At 38.0% G+C, this 22,734-nt stretch overlaps 1 protein-coding gene across 1 annotated transcript in view; it reads left to right on the top strand.

Annotated features, from left to right (window-relative positions):
* The window catches only part of RecQ4 (RecQ4 helicase), a 136,881-nt gene that overhangs the window by 84,408 nt on the left and 29,739 nt on the right, over positions 1 to 22,734 (top strand). The window contains exons 11-12 of the mRNA XM_067153624.2: positions 5,444 to 5,603; positions 22,450 to 22,636. Of these exons, the coding sequence (XP_067009725.2) occupies positions 5,444 to 5,603; positions 22,450 to 22,636 (347 nt within the window). The remainder of the gene's footprint in view (positions 1 to 5,443; positions 5,604 to 22,449; positions 22,637 to 22,734) is intronic.

Consider the following 22,734-nt stretch of genomic DNA (forward strand, 5'->3'; position numbering starts at 1 on the left):
AAAATATCATCACGTCACACATACATCTTGAATTAAAACTATGAAGTCTAGTCAAAAAAACACCATTATAAAAACTTACAACTTCCATAACACACATTTTATACATATGAGAATACATTGTGGCATTAAGTTGAAATTCTGTCGTTAATGAAGTATAGTTAATACAGATCTTTACAAAAAAAGATGTTATTGTTGTATACATACAATAACATATAAATTATAAATGAATTTTGTTTAAATTCTTAGTGTTTTTTACAATTGTCTGAAATAAAGTCTATATATACAAAATAAGAGTTTTGTCTGTACATTGCTCAGGTGAAAGGCCGGCGCACTGCCGTCTGATCCATGGAGGCTCCTGGCAGAATGTATAAGTTAAAATTATTTATTATTATTTTGGTAAAACTTTCATATTTCATGAACATCTTCATGTTACTTAATATTTTGTAAGATACACAATTTTTGCTTTTAAAAAATACAGAAAACTTTTTCATTTCGTGCTAGATTATTTTTCTTCCTCCATTATCATTAATATCACCATTAACAATAACTGGGCTTTCCCGATATTGACTGGAGGAAGTTTTACTGTACACACATCTGAAAAATTCAAGTCGCGCTTTCCTACAGCAGTCTGGTAACACTGACTGACTTGCTTGTTTTACACTCTCCAAGCAATGCAGAACACCTATGCTGTCTGGTGCAAACTAACAATTGCAACTAGTGCAACCTTTTGCCAAAAAATACTGAAATGTTACTTGTAGCAGATTGTAACTTGTGTTACGTGCAGCCTAAATAACCAGTGATTTGTTTTGTTCTCATAGGGTCTGTACTACTACTGCCAGATAAATGCAGTTTAGTTTTATGTGCCAGATTGCATATTTATCCAGAAGTTGGGTTGAAAATGCATACTAGGATTTTCACATATACAGTCGGGGGAATATTTTCTAGTTTAGCTGTCCTGAACATGGAGCGGTAGTTGAAGCTCTTATTTGGATCTCAGCTGTAAGAATCAAAATGGATGTATGTTGTGTTGGCTAATGGTTTGATGAATCTCCATCTGCATAATAAGTAAGTTGTTATAATGTAATCTATATATACAGTTGAACCTCATTAGTGTGTTCCTCATTAACATATTTTCCCGCTTAGCACATCGTAAATTCGAAGTCCCGATTCCCATCGTATTAAATCTGTATAAAAATTACCTCACTTATCACGTCACGGTTTTTCGCCTTTACTGCTTAGTACTATCATATATTCCCCTAAACTGAAAATGTTCTTTGTCATCCCTTGTATCTGGAATGTGAATTCCAACAGAGACTAGAGCCCTCGCGACGGGTCATTCGGTGAAAGTTGCACGATAAGAGGAAGTGGCCTTGAATTCTCGAACACAGAGTATATTGCGCCTTCGAGGGGCAAGCTGTTAGCTTTGGTAAATTTGAGTTTTGAGTCATTGATTGGCAGCAAAGACTTTGCACTAGAACAACACAGAACATTCCTGTGTTAAAGCACAGTAATAAATTTCACCGCGGCTAGGAGTGCTGAATTCAGTTTTCACGCGTTTTTGTCAAAGTTGTCCTGTTGACATAAGTATGTCTTATGGCTGGGAGTCATCTGAAAATATGTATCATGGATGTTAGCACGACATAATGTGTAATGGAAGTTTAACTCTGGCAACCATGCAGCCGTTGATGGATGGCCACAACAGAGAGACATATTTATGATCATTTGCTTTTTGCAGAGGGAAAAGTGGTTAAATTTTTGTTCTATGGAAAGGTCTTTGTTGGCAGTAAGATTGCTGAATAACCCAGGACTCTTGATTGTGTTAGTATTTTGCCTTCCAATGAGAAGTTAGAAATTGATTATGTGTTATGGTAAAAAGAAGTGAAGTGAATATTTTTCGCGTGACAACCTACTTACGGAGCAAATAGGATAATTGTGAGAAGTTCAGTAGCATGATACATACAATATCTGTTTTGTGATAACCTTAAGAAAAAGGTCGTGAAACCACTCACTAATGAAGGCAAAATTAAAATCCTTCAGGAAGTGCATAGGAATCCACATTTTAAGCGCGTAGAGTTGGCGCAAACTTTTAAACTAGCACCTCTACTTTGAACACTATTGTGAGCAACCGAGACAAATTAGAAACAGAAAAAGAAAGCGAGTGTGTGGAGGAAAGTTTCCGAAGTTAAAAAAAAAAAGTTATTTTGAAATGGTTCAACCAAGCACGTGCTGCGAATATCCCAGTAGATGGAAATATAGTTTGCAAAAAGCAACTTACATTGCTAACAAAATGGGACTGACAAACTTCACTGTTTGCAACAGATGGATTGAGTGTTTTAAAAATAGACATGGTCTAGTTTTAAAATGTGTGCGAGGAGAAACAGCCAGTATTGATGACGAGACTGTGGAAACGTGGACTACTGTTACACCATCGTCACTGCTGAAAGACTATGATTCCAATGACGTCTTCAATGCTGATGAAATGGGGCTCTTTTTTTTTTTAGCTTACTTCCCGACAGGACTCTCACATACAGAGTAGAGACCTGCCATGGTGGGAAGCTATGCTAGGAGAGATTAAACTGTCCTATGCTGTAACGAGAGTGGCACAGAAAAGTTGCCACCAATTGTTATCGGCAAAGCCATATAGCGTCGATGTTTGAAGAATTTTTGCACGCACTCGATGCCAAAATGGGAACCAAAAATCGTAAAATATTACTGCTAATCAATCAGTGTTCTGCTCATCTTGTAAATATACCTACCAGGAATGTAAAGATGGTATTTCTCCCAGCAAACTGCATGAGCCGATTACAGCCCTTTAACCATGATAATAACTAAACTTATGTCCTAATGGTCCATCTTTTCAATACTATATTATGCAATGTTTACATTACATTTTTAATCCGGGAACTAGTTTCGGCCTTGGCTGGCCAAAATCAGCCTTAATGCAAAACTACAAACACATCTAATTACTAAAACAAATGTACAAACACACACAAATGACATTAAAAGGTGTTAAAAACATCTGGGATACCCTTGATCAGGGTATTATTCACTGTGTGATAAAGAAATACTGCAGAATGCTAGTACAAGAAATTTGGCAAACATCGACAGTGCTTGTATGAGGAAGATCACGATCCTAGATGCTATGCACTTTCTGAAATGTTCTTGGGACTCTGTTGATCAAACTATGATTAGCAACTGCTTCTGTAAGGCAGGATTTCGAGTGGAAAACGAAACTGTCGATAGTGCGGAAGATTACGTTGAAGTCACTGAAGAGCCTGATGAATTTCGCTGCTATTTAGAGTATGACAATGATGATGCTATTTGTCAGGCTCAGACAATCAGCAACATTTTTAAATAGCATGTGGAAGAAGAAGAAGAAGAAGAGTTCACACCAACCCTAGCAAAGGCATTGGAAACGATGGAAACAGAAGATTTGTGTCCAGTTTTGTGAATGACAAAAATGTCAGGAACATTCTGTCGCAATTAGACTCGACCCTGTATACTTTGGGACATTGAAGCAGAAAACAGATCAAATCACATTGGATATGTTTTTTAAACGTCAGTAAGACAACTTTGTGACTTAAAGAGCCTACATTGTGTTTTACGTTTTTGAAACATCCGTTTGCTGCGAACAGTGACATAACACAGTGTGTTCTGTATATTATAATAATTATTATTTTATTACGGTACTGTCAATAAATGTTCGTGTGATGAAGTGATATGAATCTGCAAACCACTGTGTTATTTTTCCTTGCCAAAACTTTTTAAACGCCTGTACAGTGATAGCCTATGCTATTTTTTTTTAATTTTTTTTTTTTAAATGTCAGTATGATGTGGATAGTATCAAAAGCCGTGTGTTCTATATATAGTCAATATGTACTGTACTATGTTTACATTTATTAAGGTGATGCCAGTAACTATTCTTGTGATCAGGTGATTTAAATCAGTGTGGTACGATTGAAGTTAAATTAAGTCTATAGTGCAGCAAATGCAGCATCTTCGACAGGTCATTTGTAGGTGCCGTTAAGTAGACATCCCGTATACTGTATCCCATTAAAAAGTTACGTAAATATGCAGGCAACGGTAAAGCGGTGTACCATTCATACAAAAATACAAACTGCTAATTTGACAGTTGGCACATATTTATTGTTCACAGGTAAGTCGGTCCAAACCAATGCTGAGTACTGCCAAAGTTTCATGTTCAAGATGGTGACCAAAGGTGCTTAATCGCGTATGGCGAGTATAACCTCTTGAGAAATTAATGCTCAAACAATGTGACTAGAAAACAATGTTTGATTACCCACTGGTCAGAAACCTAAGGCTTCAACTAACAATTCAGTATACATTTATTTTAAGAAGAAAGTGATCTGCTATAATATTTGTACTGTAGTTGTTTTCCCATGTTTTTCATATCTTTTAATACCCTCCTGTTACTTTTACAGGCTCCAGTGGAGAATTATTCATTTTTGTTCTCGACTTTTTAGTGTGCTCTTCGTTATCTCCTGAAACACTACACTTGCAGTGTAAAATGTACTTATGTTTTCCCGTTTAACACGTTGTTTTTCCTCGTCCCCTGCAGAAACATCTTAACAAGGTTTTACTGTATATAAAATCCATCATGCTTTCTGTACAGCTTTCCAACGAGCTAGAAAGTTGTTTCCACTAACTCTATGTGACTTACACGCAGGCTCATTTCTGTCAAGCTCACTTGGTGGCCATGAACATTATGGCATCAACACTTTACGGTCGTGAAACCGTGGTTGGCTTTTCTTCAGCATTCATTACATACTCAGTTTTTAAGTTTCGTCATATGTATAGACTTCAGTCCTAATTCTTTTCTTGGCTGAAACATCTTCATTATCGCCTAATAATAGTCAAATATTGGACTCTTGTAATACAGCTTGTAAAGAATCAGCACTAAATAAAGAAAACACCCGGGAACCGGTATACCACAGTGCTGAATTTCACTACATTTTCAATAACCTTATTGCCAATGCAACAAAAATGTTACTATAACTTCCATATAACAATGCCATAGTTAAAATCTATTGGTAGCACATAATTAAAGATTTATCTTTCAGATAACAAAACTGCAGTCTACATATCTGGAGGTTTATCGGACAGTTGTAGTGCAAGCCCTTAGTGTAAGATTTCCTTGATGCTGAAAGACTATAGAATTGGGTATCATATTATTAAAAATAGACGAAACGTAATGTGTAAAGACTTATATTGTAAATAATGATGTAAACATGTTTTGAACAGTTTAGAGTCAAAGGTATTTTAGCTTTAAAATATGTATTTCATATTTTATTTTTTTCATATTTTGACAAATCAAATTTTTCATTATAGCAAAATTTTCTTCATATATTGCCTGTCTCTATTATAAGCCTCAATAGCATACTGCACATTTGCAGATTATAAAATGTTGTTCATTTGTTTGCAGAGTCCCCCATTGGCAATGGCTATTGCACTTGATCTTCAACAAGGTATCTCTCATGACAATAGTCACAAAATAGAATTCTCTGTGATAGATATTGCTGCAGCACTTGGTTGGGATAGTGGCTTGGCCAAGAGTCGGCTGAAGAATCTTGAATGGCAGAAAGGTTAGTTCATACACCTGGAAGATGGAACTCGGTTTGTCTTTCACATAATATTGTTTTATTTCTTATATAACCATATTATGCTGGACTCATTAGATACTTATATTATATACTGTAGATGTATAATAAAACCTCTTTAACCCTGTATCCACAGTAAAAAGGAATTGGTCCGCATGACAGCCGCTTATTAAAAATATAACAACTTCAACATTTTTCATGAAAATTTTGAATTCTTGGAAATGTATTGAAGAGAAATGCACATTTTATAGTAACCTAAAAGTTTATTGTATGTTAATTACCTCAAAGTTTATCATTTTCATGTTTCATATTGATGACAATATAATTATTGTAGATAAAATGAGGTAATCCACCTAATTAATACAATATAAAATTAGTACTTCAATTTATAAATTTCAGTTTCAAAATGTGTACTTCAATTTATTCATTTCAATTTCAAAATTAGTACCTATAATCTCGAATACCACCCGCGCTGTTTTTTTGAAAATATCGCTTCCAAAATTGGGTGCGGGTCTTATTTAAAATTTTGGGAAATTTATCTTTCCGAATGCATGTAAATCGGGCATCACCACCGGCGCGGCTTAGCAACAGTGCTCTCTCCGCTCACAGTATGCGCTACTTCCGCACTTGGCGTAAGTCTCACGCACGTTCTCGGAGTATCAACATGAATTCCACAAAGCGTTTGCGATCTTTTACTGCGAGTGAGAAACTGAAAGTAGTTCGGGAAGCCAAAATTATTGGAAATACGATATTGACGAGTCGTGTATTCGCGATTGGAGAAAGAAGAAAAATGTGCTATTAACATGTAGTGAGGATCGTAGAGCTTTTCGTGGACTGAGTGTACAGTTTCCAGAAATTGAAAAAAAAAAATTATAAATATGTGACAGAAAGGCGGGAATTGGGAGATGGTGTGTCAACCGAAATGTATCAGCTAAATGCATTAGAAATCACAAAGGAACTTCCATCGGAAGGGTTTAAGGCAAGCTGAGGATGGGTTTGTAATTTTTATAAAAGAAATGGGTTGAGCGTACGAAGGCGTGCCTCAATTTCACAGCATCTTCCTTGTGCCTACGATGAGAAGTTATTGTCATTTCATCGTCACATAATTCGGTTTACAAGTTGTCCATTTCATGACCGTATCGATGTTTAATCAAGAAGTAAGTATAAATAACCACCTAATCGATACTTTATTAATGCCTCAGGCAAAATTGAATAAAATTAAAACTTACAGGACATGTTTCGACCACTTAGTGGTCCTCTTCAGCTGTATAAATAAAGAACTGAAAAGAAAAACATTGACAATAAGCACAAATAAAAGTTCTTTGGTCGAAACATGTCCTGTAAGTTTTAATTTTATTCAATTTTGCCTGAGGCATTAATAAAGTATCGATTAGGTGGTTATTTATACTTACTTCTTTACATAATTCGGTTGCGGAAGGGAAATGCATATTTGCTTTCCCAAACTGGCAGTGCAGATCAGACGCCAGTCTACTTTGAAATGCCAGTGGACAGGACTGTGAATGTTAAGGGTGCAAAACGTGTTACCATTAGAACAGGTGGTAATGTAAAACAACGGTGTACGGTAATGTTGTGTATTCTTGCCGACGGAACCAAATTGCCACCGTACATTATTCTCAAGCGAAAGATGCTTCCTAAAAATCTACCTGCTGGTGTTATCGTCAGATCTCAGAACTCCGGTTGGATGGACAGTTCACTTGTGGAAGACTAGGTAAAGTGTGTCTGGCAACGTCACCCTGGTGCATTATTGGGACAAAACAGCTTGCTTGTTCTCGACAGTTACCACGACCACACAACAGACGCAGTGAAGAAACACATCAAGGATGGGAAAACCGACCTAGCAGTCATTCCGGGCGGGATGACATCTATGCTACAGCCCTGTGTAAACCATCCATTTAAAGCAGCCTTGAAACAGCTCTGTACAGAATGTATGGCAGCTGACAATCACACACTGACGCCAACTGATCGCACTCAGCACCCGGAAGTTCATCTGCTGTGTTCGTGGATTTTGACGGCATGGAATCATATCCCTGGAGACCTCATACAGAAGAGCTTCAGGAAATGTAGCATTTCTAATGCTATGGACGGCAGCGACGACGACATTTTGTGGGAAGGTGATCGTGATAAAAGTTCCGAAGTTGGTACTGAAGATGATGATGATGATAAATGAACTCATTCGATATCGTTCTGGAAATGTTTGTTTACTTTTATTTGTATTTTCTAATCATTTGATGTGTGTGAGTAAAGATTGTAAATAATTTTGACTTCACTTTTTTTTTTTTTTTTTTTTTTTTTTTCAAAATAAGGGTGCGGGTCTTATTCAGTGGCGGGTGTTATTCGAGATTATACGGTACTTCAATTTATGAATTGAACTGCTAATTTTATATTGTATTGATTAGGTGGATTTTAATTTAATTTTGTGTGGCTATTTCTAGCTGAGTGCAGCCCTTGTAAGGCAGACCCTCCTATGAGGGTGGGCGGCATCTGCCATGTGTAGGGAACTGCGTGTTATTGTGGTGGAGGATAGTGTTGTGTGTGGTGTGTGAATTGCAGGGATGTTGGGGACAGCACAAACACCCAGCCCCTGAGCCATTGGAATTAACCAATGAAGGTTAAAATCCCCGACCCGGCCGGGAATCGAACCCGGGACCCTCTGAACCGAAGGCCAGTATGCTAACCATTCAGCCAACGAGTCGGACATTAGGCGGATTACCTCATGTTAAATAATTGTTAAGTACCTGGTACTTACATACTTTATGAAAGACGGTTCGTTCGAACCCCACCATCTGCAGCCCTGAAAAGGTTTTCCTATGGTTTCCCAACTTCATGCTAGGAAAATTCTGGGTCTGTACCATAATTAAGACCATGGTCACTAGCTCCCCAATCCTAACCCTCTCCCATCCTTGCAGTGCCAGAATCCTTCACTGTGTGAGTGTTAGTGCCACATTAATCCTCTTAGTGCCATAGTCACCGTCAGCAATCCTCAAAAAATGAACGAAACTTGCCAGCATCCCTCTGAGAGACATTCGTTTCTATTCTTTGCTAGGCTTATGGACCAAAAATGGCACCTAATCTTGGCATGAATATTGAAGAGAGTTCAAGCTACCATGTTTCTGACAATATTCTCTTCTTTTCTGTCTATTGATAATCTCGAGCAATATTTAAAATTCCTTTACTTGTTTATGTGGAGCTCAAAGAAAAACTGATGCGTTAAAAGAAACTTAATGTTTCTTTCCTAAGTTTCTGTTACCTTTGTTTTTTTTTTTTTTCACTTCTATACTATGGCAAAGAACATGCAAACATCTTCAGGAACATCTTTCAGTCTGGCATAACTATGTTTGAAGTGGGCAAATTTGTCTTCCATGCGTGGGCTAGTCTTTATTTTATATTGTTGCTTCTGATGTATTGTAATAAAGTTTAGTTGAAGCACGTGATATAAACTAGTAAATGAAATCATTAAGTAGAGAAATTTCTATCTAGGAAGTACAATTGTTATTTATCCTCAAATTTCCATTTCAAAATTGGGGGGGGGGGGGGGGGAATTACGTGGGTAAGTACAGTATTCCTTTAAACTAGCCTACTTTCCAATCCTTTGCTCCATTTTCATTCAGCATTTCATGATCACCAAAGTGTAGTCATTGTCCACTTCTACTCCACAGAAGGTTTTGCAATTCATCATTTGGTTTGTAAATCTCTGCCTAAGCATTATGAACGTTTTTTGATATTCTCAATTAGTACAGGTCTCAACCCTTTTACAACCAAATTGTATGATTTCTGAACCAAGAGAGGACTAATGATCAGTGTTGAATTTCACCAGTCAACTTTCTCTTTTATATCTTTGTCTCTCATATTGTCTTATTACATTATTTTCTCTTCCATTTCAGTTTCCTATCACAGATCTTCATTTTGCTCTGAGTCACTGAATATGGTATTCATTTTCCTGATGATCACTCCTCTTGTGTAGTCGCAACCTGGAGATCTGAACAGAGGACTATTTTACCTCTGAAATATTTTACATAAGATGAAGCGATCATAAGTACTTCATTCAGTAATACAGAGAGAGCTCCTCAGGAGGTAGTAGTTTCCAGTTGCCTTCAACTGTATAGTAGTATTGACATAGGTGAGTCACGTGGGATAGTATTACAAGACCCTTTCAGTCATTCATCCAGACTATTGCCCCTGCATCATGTGATAAGGCTACTGCCTCCGTTCAATGAACTATTTGTTGGTCTCGTTTGTTGACAGATATCCGAGTTGCACCTACAGCTCAGCTACCTGTTTCATTGATTTAGGAAGATTCCCCTACCACTGTTCACGTGATTTGTGATGGAAAGGTTACAGTCCTATTACAGTAAAATTCTGAGCGTTGCAGTGGAAACAGGGAGCTAATTTTTTGCATGTGGTCTTCTCGTAGCATATCGGAATTTTTCATGGGACCACTAAAAAAAAAAAGTTACTTAATCAGGAAACCTCTTAAATTATACCCTGAAGTACACATGAAACACAGCCAATAGATTCCCTTGTTTGTGAACAGTACCAAAATAGGCCAATAAAATTATCATGAAATGTATTTTTAGAGACAGTGTAAAATAATTGGACATACTGTATTATAAGAATATTTAACACATTGGAGACGACGCTCATAGAAACTACGGGTACGCTATTTCATTGCTGCTGACGGAGCTCGGAGAATCTAGAGGCACGATTTCACTGTAGCTAAAAAGTAGTATCTTCCGTTTCAGTGAGCTGTGACTTTACTAGAATACGGTTGAATGCTTCTATTGTAATCTATCAGTTTCTGTCCGTATTGATACTTGGTATTCACAATCACAAAGAATGGCTACTATCCACCTAATCAATACTTTATTATGTCTTGTTACTATTCAGTACTGGTTTCGACCTTCACAGAGGTCATCCTCAGCTGGTCATGAAATCTAAAGCTAACTTAATATATAATTTTAAAACATTATTAAATCTAATGAAGAATGTCACATGATATGAGTGATAATATTAAAATATACAGTATATAAAATATACAATGATATGATGTGTCTTCTGGTTTAAAAAACAAGCTTCGATATTTATGGCATGTATATGTTGCATAAAATTCTGGTATACCGTTCGTGAGTAATAGATAATTTGGTGAAATACTTAAAATGTTTATAGCATTCTTGAGGTACACTTTGAAGTTTAGTTCATATTGGTGAATCGTTGCATACGTTCATTGGTATGTTTGTACGAAGCATTCTAGAACATTCTAGGATATGAATGTGATGGAAACTAGTAACATATAATACATTAAAATACGATAAGATGTTCACAGTATTCTTGCAGTACACTTTGGAGTTGTATCAATGTTGGTAAAGCATTATGTATGTTCACAGGCATGTTTGTACCAAGCATTCTAGAATGTTCAACGATGTATATTGTTTTTCTTGTAAGTTCATATAGTTAAGAATGTTGGATGATTTGCATCAAAATATTGTGGTGTGTCATTAGTTTCCGTGGTACTAATCTGGTTAAAAGATATTGAGTAGGTGCAGATGCTCCCTCTTTGTAGTTTTGTTCTTGGACATGTAGTAATCTGCGAGAACAGAAAAGAAAATGAAGTATAAGAATTTTGTCAATGGAATGTCTAATGAACATGTGGAATAAGTGTTTACTTACATAGTACTGTTGACTGGTCGAATGTGTACAGTTAGGGAGCACGTCGTGTACTGCTCCGTGCGCGTCTAGGGCTGGTACTTGCGGTAACGGAGAGGGGAAGTGGAGGGGCATGAAGGGTATTGATTGGGGAAGGTAAGGTAGAGGTGGTAGAGAGGGGAAGTGGAGGTGCAATAGAAGCAGTGATTGGGGGAGGTGAGGTATGGCTGGGCGTGTCTTCGGGAGGTTCCTTGATATGTATAGGATTCTGTTTTTTAACTATTTGTATGTAGGTGTTTTATAAAATCGGGATGACTGTATTAAAGAGGATATTAACTTTATCCGTAATTTCGTTTAAGTTATAATTTGGATTTGCGTATTGATCTGTAGTAATGTAAAATTCTTCCGTTATATTGAGCAGAGGGCCCTTGGGGATCATACTTAGAATCTGCATGTCGTTTTCAATATTGTAAAATTATTCTTATATTCCTCGTTGTGTTGAGCTATAGACGAAAACTGATTATGCTTTAAGGCGTTAATGTGTTCATTGTAACGGATGAAGAAGTTTCTTCCAGTACGTCCGATATAGCTAGCCTCACAATTGTCGCATTTCATTCGATGCACTCCTGAACAACTGTACCTGTTATTATCATTAACAGATTTGGCGTTGTGTAAAATGTTGGCACTGTTGTGTGTGGTTTTGTATGCTACTTTTAGATTGCGTTTTTTGAAAATATTAGTTATGGAATGAATGTGGGTATTATTAAATGTGAAAAGTACGTAATCCTTCTTAGATGGAAAATTCTAAATTCCCATGGAGGGAATTAGATCATTTTCACCAATAGAACATGTCAAAAACATTACATCTGATATCCTTCTTGGAGTCGTTAGCTCTGGTTAGTCTTGATTTGGGTTGATATTTTATCTTTTGAATGATTCTATGGACCATTTCTCTATTAAATCTGTTTTGATGGCTATATCGTAAATCGTGTTTAATTCTTTTTTTCAGCTCTTCTATAAAACTATTTACCAACAACAGGGTCTTCCTATGGGATCTCGTGCTTCAGGTATACTGGCAGAAATCTACATTAATCATTTAGAGCACCAAGAAATAAGCAAAATTGAGAACATATTTTTCTGGTGCAGATTTGTAGATGACGTTTTTGTTATTATAGACAATAGATTCACCAATGAGATAAATATTTTAGAACAACTAAATAAAATTCACAATAGAAAAAGAAAATGATTGCACCTTGAATTATTTATATATATCTGTCACTAGACACCACGATCACCTGACATATCAAGTATGTAGGAAACCGGCACAAACCTCCAGTACAATAAGAAAAGATTCTATCCACCCTAACGCTCACAAAAAAAGCAGCTTATCGCAGTATATGATACACAGAGCATTCAATATATCTCTGTCCCAGGCGCGATTGTTAAAGTGGTCCAAACATCAGTTCAACACAATAAAAGGAACCTGTAATCTGCACACGATTTCTTCAACTTTCTCCTTCAGAATAATCCTGCTCAGAAGGAATGTTCAAACTTCAATGCTGTTTGAACAATATCAGCAGAGCTTGTTCTACTTCATCATATTTCCCATATTTAATTTTCTAGCAGTTTGCAAATATTTCCTGCAGAAGCCAAGGTCTCTTCTTTCTTCAATAGGATATGGTTCAACGTAGATGGCGACATTCCCTGCTCCTCCCACCAAAGCAACATGGGAAGGTGTAGAGGACTCCATTCTCGATATAATGTACACTTTATCTTTAAATGTTAGTGCCTTTCACTTGATGTCTTTCCTTGTAGTTGCATACATTTTCTAGTTTGCACAGTGATATTGGAATTTAACATCGCTGACCCAATTCACACTAATTATGATACTACACTGCGCTTGGTAGTACTTAGTTTACAAGTGTGCTGTTGCTCGTTAGCATGTGTTTTCTGTCTCCCTCTCTCCCCTTGCACCTACTTCATGGTTAATGACAGCACTTGAGAAGTCTAGCAACTTATTCTTTGAACTTGACCCTGAATTCCTACCGGTTGTAATGGCATCAGGTGTAGTTGCTGACTATTTCACAAATACCTGATAGTAGGCCAGTATTAAGTTGCTTTAATCTTTCTCATGCTATTGGTAATGAAGAATTGAAGACAAAAAATGGAAGTTTGAAACTGATTACAGAAATTAGTGCTTGGGAAAGTTTTGGGGATAATACATGTGCTGTCCTTGGTGCAGTGTATTTTTTTTTGCTAGTGGCTTTACGTTGCACCAACACAGATAGGTCTTGTGGCGACGATGGGATAGGAAAGGCCTAGGAGTCAGAAGGTAGCGGCCATGGCCTTAATTAAGGTACAGCCCCCACCATTTGCCTGGTGTGAAAATGGGAAACCACGGAAAACCATCTTCAGGGCTGCCGACAGTGGGATTCGAACCCACTATTTCCCGGATGCAAGCTCACAGCCGCGCACCTCTAACTGCATGGCCAACTCGCTCGGTGCACGTGTAAATGTCAAACAATTTCTTTCTCAGCAAGAGTTATGTTAGCCATAATCTTGTTTGAGCTATATGCTCATCTCTCGTCATGATCTCAAAACGTGATTGGTAACTTTTGATGACATGGTTATAGATGTGGACGGTAATTAATTGTGCCTGGAAATAGTTACCACTTTTGTTACTTGCTGTTATTGTTTATTTTGTATTGCCTCATGTTATCTTCTAATAATGCAATGTAATACCGTATTTACTTGTGTATTAGACCCCCTCGCGTATTAGATCCCCCCTGGCTTTTCGAGACGAAGAAAATGAAAAAATAAATTTCGCCTATAAGACCCCCTAACGTAATTCGTCAGAGAACGACGACGATTCCGCTTCGAAGCGGGTACAAGTCTTATTGCAGCTCTGATGACATCACACAAATTTGTGAATAGCTTCGTCCGTACGACCTACGCAATGAAAACGTGTCGAATCCATGCGGTACATCTGTGTTTCGCAGTTAAGAAATGTCCGCCTCTGTAGCGTAGGTCTACTGCAGCTCTGATGACGTCGCATAAATAGATGAATAGGCCTAACTTCGTCTCCAACCCGCGCATTGCAAGCATGCATCAGTCATGCTATATGTCTGTGTTTTGTAGTTAATAATGTCTGCCAGCGTAATGGTTAGCACAATTAGTTGCTGTTTTCGGGGGTATGACTTTGATTCCCGGTACCATACTGCCAGAGATTTACGAATGGCAGGAAGGTTGATATGCGGTAAAAACGGTACATGTAACTCCCTTCCACTGAAGGTGTGTCTAAAAAGAGCTGTACCACCTCGGGATGAGGAAAGGAGTTTACTTCAGTTGAGAAATATTCACGGTTGTTGCTATTTATACAGCAGGCGAGATCATTAACAAAGTGTTCGTTTAATATCTTGTAACTCGGGCCAATATACAGTAGGTATATATTAGGAGAGAAGTAAGTTTAAAACATGATAAAAGCTATCCAATTAAAACGATTGTTTTACTCACCAATGTACCTAACAAATAATAATAATAATAATAATAATTTTATGTCCCCACATACTTTAAACGATTTTTGGAGACACCAAACAACACATACTAGGGTATTATTATTTATAAGTTTCATATTCCGTATTGATTGGATTCAATGTAATAGACAAGAAAAATGTTCCACCGATCAATACATTTATTGTGAATGAATTATTGCACTAGTACCGGTTTCGACCTATCTTGGCCATCATCAGCTAGCACACAAATCTACAGTCATAGGACAAAATTACAAAGATGTTACGTAAGAGCATCCGGATGTCTAATGAAAAATGGAAGTAAAATATATTGCAGATGTTGCGTTAAAATATCTCTGATTAAAAGTGGTGATGGTTAGAATAAACTAAAACCTATTGATTGAGCATGGACATGAATACATAAACACATTAAAATATATATGCCACATCATAAGACACTAAAAAATATAGCACATTAAACACATTAAAACGTAGTATATTTTGAAAACATCTATTAAAATTTGAGTTCATGTTGCGTTGCATTCATTCTTCAATCCTCTTGTAGTTCTTGTGTTGATTAAATTGAATATCGAGAATGTTCTATGGCTGATATACTTTGTATTGGTATGTTATAAGAACTCTTGTCATTAAAATTTGAAAATTGAGTACTGTACAATTCAACTGTTGATGTAGTCAGGTAAGATTTATATATACAGCAAGATAGGGTTTAATTTTAGAGCAGTTGGTGGTGACACTTCTCTCGTCTATGCACGTTATATGGTTGTTATCTGTAAAGAAAAGCTAATATGAGTATAGCGTATGTATGAAGGAATGCCTCGATGTATGTGTGAAATGAAAAAAGTACTTACTGTTGTTGCTGTGGAGGTTGTGTACCGATATGTTTGGAGATTTGTTGTGTTCTGCTGTGAGTACGTCTGGGGCTCATGTGAGCTGTGTGGAGGAATGTTGGTGGAGGGGATGGAGGAGTGGCTGTTGTGAAGGTAGGGGCGGGGTTAGGTTTGTGATTCGTCGGTTTGTTATGACGTGTGTTTACTAATTTGAGATAGTCATTTTTTATTGCAGGAATGACTTTGTCAAAGATGATACTGGTTTTCTCTGTAATGTCGTTAATGTTATGATTGGGGTTAGCGTATTGATCCAAAAAAAATATAGAAATCTTCGGATCAATACGCTAACCCCAATCATAACATTAACGACATTACAGAGAAAACCAGTATCATCTTTGACAAAGTCATTCCTGCAATAAAAAAATGACTATCTCAAATTAGTAAACACACGTCATAACCAGGGCCCGGATTTTTAGGTTTTAACCTATTTTTTTCCTCGCTATTAAATTCACAAATTTCGATATATTTGTTCGTTTCATACTTCCTGGAGCAGAATATGTGAATTTCATTGCACCTAAAAAAACCTAAATGAGGGGTTGACACCTAAAATAACCTAAATAGCTGTTTTACCTTCCTCAAGTAAAGAATGTTATTTCCCCTGCATTGTAAAATTATTTCCAGCGCAATTACAAGCAGTAGGACGGAGATAGTTCATGTTACTACCATTAAATGCAGCAAATCCCATGTTTCCCACTACATATGTGACATCTGGTGGCTCCTTGATGCATCTGATAGAAGGTCAGGAGGAACGTAAACAGTTTCACCTCCAGTCGTCCATAAAGAGTACAGCCGGCAGAGTGTGTGGTGATTGGTTCCTGCTGTATTTTCTAACTATAATTGCTGTATAGCAAAACAATGCCTAAATCGCACTTATTGAGAAAATGGATTGCTACAGATGGACACTTCACTACAGACGGTCGAGTAGTCTTCTGTCAGGCATGCTCCAAAGAAGTTAGTTTCCCAAAACTTATCTAAAACCTGCATTGCAATACCCTAGCTCGCTTACTGAAGAGTAATTAGGATTTGGATTCTTCATTTCAGGTTAAATGTGAGCAGAAATCCCATCTTGAGCAGCATAAATCTGCAGCGGCTCACATAGCTAGCGTAGCGAGGAGAAATAAGTCCAGCAGCAACAGTAAGCAAACGTTTATTTCTTCCACAATTGGCAAGCCTAAAGATAACTTTAACTTTCGCCTATGTCAGGCGTTGGTGTCTGCAAACGTCCGATGGAACGTGCTAAGTAACCTGACCATGAAAACATTCTTAGGAGACATCAGCGGCTGCAGTATATCTAATGAATCCACTTTCAGGAAGAATTATTTGCATCCTGATTACCAGAAGACATTAGATGAAATAAGAGAAGATATAGGCGATCACTATATTTGGTGTTCTGTCGATGAAACATCTGACAGTTGCGGTCGCTTCATTGTTAATGTGGTAGTAGGTAAGCTGGATCAAAATGAACCAGGTAACGCTCATCTAATTCTGTGTAAAGAAATAGAACAAACTAACAACAGCACAATAGCCTGCGCTGTGAGGGATGCTTTACGCATATTTTGGCCAGCAGAGAATCAAGATAGTAAGTTCCTTTTGTTAGTGACAGACAGTGCTGCTTACAAGTTGAAGGCAGGGCAGGTTCTACAGTCCTTCTACCCGAGCATGCTACACGTTACGTGCTTGGCCCACGGCCTGCACCGCCTTGTGGAGGAGATTAGAAGAAACTTCAGTGACGTCAACAGCGTGGTTTCTTCAGTCAAGAAAGTTTTCCTCAAAGCCCCAACACGTATAGAGTTGTTCAAAAAGAAACTACCAACAACACCTCTTCCACCTAAGCCGATACTTACCCGCTGGGGAACTTTGATGTCTGTTGCTATTTACTATGCTGACCACCTAGAAGGAATTAAAAATGTTGTCAATGATTTGGATGAAACAGAAGCTTCCTGCATCGCAAAGGCCAAGAAATCGCTCGAGTGCCAGACCCTCGTCGCTTCCCTAGCATATATTAAGACACAGTTTTGTTTTATACCAGAAGCTATTCTCCAGTTGGAAGGTGCAACCTTGCCACTCAAAGATTCCCTGGATATCATTGGCAATGTTTCCAGAAGAGAAATACCTGGGCCATTGGGAGTGGCATGTTCTTCGAAGCTACAGAAGATTCTTCAACGCAATCCTGGTTTTGAAGATATGAAAGTCATCAATTCAGTATTACAGGGAGAAAAGTATTCAGGAAAATTACCCCTACAACCTAATGCATTAGCATATATGTACTACGCACCAATGACGTCATGTTCTGTTGAAAGAACTTCTTCGTCATATACGCCAGACAATTTGGATATGTACGTTGTTATTTACTGCAATGCCAAAAAATAACTTACAAAGGAAACAGTACAGTGTATTCTCTGTGAATTTTTATGAATATGACAATGTAAACTATTGTGAAATAAGAACATAAATAAATTTTACAGAACTACCAAAACCAAAAATATTGCTGCCTGGAGGCAAAACCTAAAATAACCTATTTTAGGAATACAAAAAACCTAAAGTGAAGGTTTATGCCACCTAAAAATCCGGGCCCTAGTCATAACAAACCGACGAATCACAAACCTAACCCCGCCCCTACCTTCACAATAGCCACTCCTCCATCCCCTCCACCAACATCCCTCCACACAGCTCACATGAGCCCCAGACGTACTCACAGCAGAACACAACAAATCTCCAAACATATCGGTACACAACCTCCACAGCAACAACAGTAAGTACTTTTTTTCATTTCACACATACATCCAGGCATTCCTTCATACATACGCTATACTCATATTAGCTTTTCTTTACAGATAACAACCATATAACTTGCATAGACGAGAGAAGTGTCACCATCAACTGCTCTAAAATTAAACCCTATCTTGCTGTATATATAAATCTTACCTGACTACATCAACAGTTGAATTGTACAGTACTCAATTTTCAAATTTTAATGACAAGAGTTCTTATAACATACCAATACAAAGTATATCAGCCATAGAACATTCTCGATATTCAACTTAATCAACACAAGAACTACAAGAGGATTGAAGAATTAATGCAACGCAACATGAACTCAAATTTTATTAGATGTTTTTAAAATATACCATGTTTTAATGTGTTTAATGTGCTATATTTTTTAGTGTCTTATGATGTGGCATATATATTTTAATGTGTTTATGTATTCATGTCCATGCTCAATCAATAGGTTTTAGTTTATTCTAACCATCACCACTTTTAATCAGAGATATTTTAACACAACATCTGCAATATATTTTACTTCCATTTTTCATTAAACATCCGGATGCTCTTACGTAACATCTTTGTAATTTTGTCCTATGACTGTAAATTTGTGTGCTAGCTGATGATGGCCAAGATAGGTCGAAACCGGTACTAGTGCAATAATTCATTCACAATAAATGTATTGATCGGTGGAACATTTTTCTTGTCTATTACATACTAGGGTATGCGTGAATAAAAAAAGAGACAACGAAGTACGAAATTAAACATTATGATAATAAAATGCATTACCGCCACACCTGTAGATATCCATAAATGCGGTATATTTTCCTGTTATTTATTTTTATTTTTCCCGTAGAACTTTTGGCACTATCGTCTGTGGCACTATCAAGGCGATAATATACCTAACCTAAACAATGTGGTCTGTCTTATCGCATGGACAGCTGTTTATGCAAATCCTGATGTGATACATGTAGAGAACAAGCATGAAATGTACTTAACAACAAGGGTCTGTTTGAACTAGTGATGGGACATTCGATTCATTTTACTGAATCGATTAATTTGATTCCGTTCACGTTACTGAATCGATACAGTGATCCGATTCACGGCTCATTGGTCACCGCTCCTACTGCATCTGTGTAGTATGTGCTGGTAAGACAGCAGCAACAGCATTCAGTGCTCGCAGCTGCCATCTGGTCTTCATACTATGAACTCCTTTCTTAGAAAAAATGCTAGTTACTCTAATACAACGAAGGTTTCCGGCGACGCAGGGTGGGAAAAGTTAGGAAGGTAGCAGCCATGGCCTGAATTAAGGTACAGTTCTAGCATTTCCTGGTGTGAAAATGGGGAAACTACGGAAAAACCATCTTAACGGCTGCCGACGGTGGGATTCGAACCCACCATCCCCCGAATGCAAGCGCATAGCCACGCGATATTAACCGCACGACAACTCGCTCAGTCTTTTTTAAAAAGTATTTTTCTATCAGCTGAGGATTTTTTTAAATCGTCATTTTTTGTATAGGCTACCCGAGATGTACAGTAGCCCGCTGGTTTTCTGATTCAACATACTGTTATTGCGTCTGTCCACATATGATTGAAGTCTTGTGCAACGATGTGACATATGAACTGAGAGAATACTGAGCCGTTCTTCCCAATATAAAACAGGTACTTTTGAGTGGTCATGACTCATGAGCATGACTCATAGTCATAGGGCAGGCTAGAGTCGAGTTTAACTGTCAAATGTCATCTAAGTTATAATACTAAGATTCATTAAACTAATAAATAGTATAACCTAATAGCCTACCTACTTACTAGCTACTTCAGAATTATGTTGTGACTACCTTTTTAACACTGCAAATAAATCCATCTATTATTTAAACCTCCCTGTAAGAAGAGGACAGTGAATGCAAATGGGTATTATTTTCAAATGAGCTGAGCTTGAGAGTCCATTATAGCATACGATTCTTTCAGTCTAGCATGGCTCACTGTATGTCTCGCTGCAGCGGAAGCTCGGCTCTCCGCGTGTCCAGTGAGCCGATAAGGAGCCGTGTGTATTATGTGTCTCACTGAGCCGCGCTCGTTCACGATTCTTTCGATGTGCCATGATTCACTGTATGCCTCGCTGCAGCGGAAGCTCGGCTCTCCGCGTGTCCAGTGAGCCGATAAGGAGCCGTGTGTATCACGTGTCTCACTGAGCCGCGCTCGTTCACGATTCTTTCGATGTGCCATGATACACTGTCTCGCTGCAGCGGAAGCTCGGCTCCCCGTCAACGTCCAGTGAGTGCGCCACTCAGCACTGTCCGCTGGGAGTAAGCTGAATCGTGTGCCGTGAGCTCGCCTTTCCTGTGAATCGATTCACTCGGACACTTGAATGAATCGATACACTGCTTCGAATCATGCATTCAGTAGCCAACACTAGTTTGAACAGCCGCAGTTATCAAAAGAATGTTTCCAGTTACTATGTATTACATTCGGAAATACAACTCGTAACATACGCTAGTTATCAGCTGATGGTTTGGCATGCCTTCTACAGCACTTCTTTATTCAGAAGTAGTGGCTTCTGCTACATATACACCAACTGGGAATATCAGAGACCATCTGGGAATAGATTTACACTGTTTAGACTCCATAGTTGGGAATAAAATTATTTTTAAAAGGTTCAAAAATACAGGACCCTGTATGCTCTTGAATGGAGAATGAAGCATGGCTGACGCGACTGGCGAGAGATAGCAGTGAAGATGACGTCACTTAGAATGCTGACATGCCGGTAGCAAGGCAGGGAAGTTGGCGGCGCAAGGCGATAATTCAAATGAAGGCAGTGATCAGGTTTACTGTGTGCTAGGCCTACTGCTGAACTGACAGAGACAAATGACTGGCCATTAAGTTCTTTTGTATCAATATTTAATTATATGATAACACGATGCCCTTATCCCTTTCTTCTACGGGATCGAGTATGAAGTGAGACTAATTTTCGTAACGAGTTTTTTACGGCCGTATGCCCTTCCTGATGTCAGCCTTACCACAGGAATTAATGAGATAAAACAGACTTTTATATGTACCGTAGGCCTAAAAGTCGTGTTCACTATTTATAGTCCTTTTACGTTTAGAAATACTGCCTTCCAACGAAAATAGCCAGCATAACTTAAATACATTCTAAGTTTGTTAAATACATATAGAATGTTTACACGTACAATTTTAGCTCTTTATAACCTAGAAGTCATGTGTTCTCTGCACAAAATTACAATGCAGAACTCACTCGCTTGGTTACCAGATACAATGCTTGTATAACCCAGGAAGGACGACACCTCCAGCATCTTTTATAAGGTAAGATTTCACATAAGATTGTATATACGCTTAAAGCAGGGCGGTCGTGTGCAACGTAAATTTGGCTGAGGCAGCTGCTGTAGCGCAGAATACAAACCACCGAGCTCGATAGCTGCAGTCGCTTAAGTGCGGCCAGTTCCAGTATTCTGGAGATAGTAGGTTCGAACCCCACTGTCGGCAGCCCTGAAAATGGTTTTCCGTGGTTTCCCATTTTCACACCAGGCAAATGCTGGGGCTGTACCTTAATTAAGGCCATGGCCGGCTCCTTCCCACTCCTAGCCCTTCCCTGTCCCATCGTCGCCATAAGACCTATCTGTCGGTGCGACATTAACCAAAAAAAAAAATACAAACCGTGCGTTCGGTCTGAGTTTATATGAGAGACCCTGTGTACCGAAATTCCAATGGAATTGAGACGTTTTATTTGTAAATCATAAATATCTGCTGGGTTATTAGGGAATCATTTTGAGAATTGTTTGATATATTTAGAAAGAAAAGTGGCTAGCCATTAGTAGATATTTCTTCTCCTTGTTTGCTCATAAACATACTTGTTTTGTGTAATGTTAGATCTGTTGTTTCTGCCAAGTCAAGCTCTCTTCAAACTACTGATCATTTTCTTGTGCTATTTCAAGCTCTCTTCAAACTACTGATCATTTTCTTGTGCTATTTCAGTGAATGACAAATGGAGAAGGACAGGGCTAATTGTGGAATTCTCATGTCTTGGCTTTCGAGTTCAGGCCCCAGGGAATCTTCAACCTGCTGAATTGGATGAAGCCTTGGATTCACTCCATGAGCGTGTGAAGTACCAAGAGAAGACATCACATCAAAACCTTCAGGCTGTTTTTAATGCATTCACAAGGTAAAGAGCCTTCCTTTTCTTTTACTCTTGCAGTCTTGCTGTGCTATGTATTATAGGAGTATTGATAGAGTTATACATACAGTGGGTGGCAGAGTATG

This window comes from Anabrus simplex, chromosome 1, assembly GCF_040414725.1.
Source record: "Anabrus simplex isolate iqAnaSimp1 chromosome 1, ASM4041472v1, whole genome shotgun sequence".
In the NCBI taxonomy this organism is placed as follows: domain Eukaryota; kingdom Metazoa; phylum Arthropoda; class Insecta; order Orthoptera; family Tettigoniidae; genus Anabrus; species Anabrus simplex.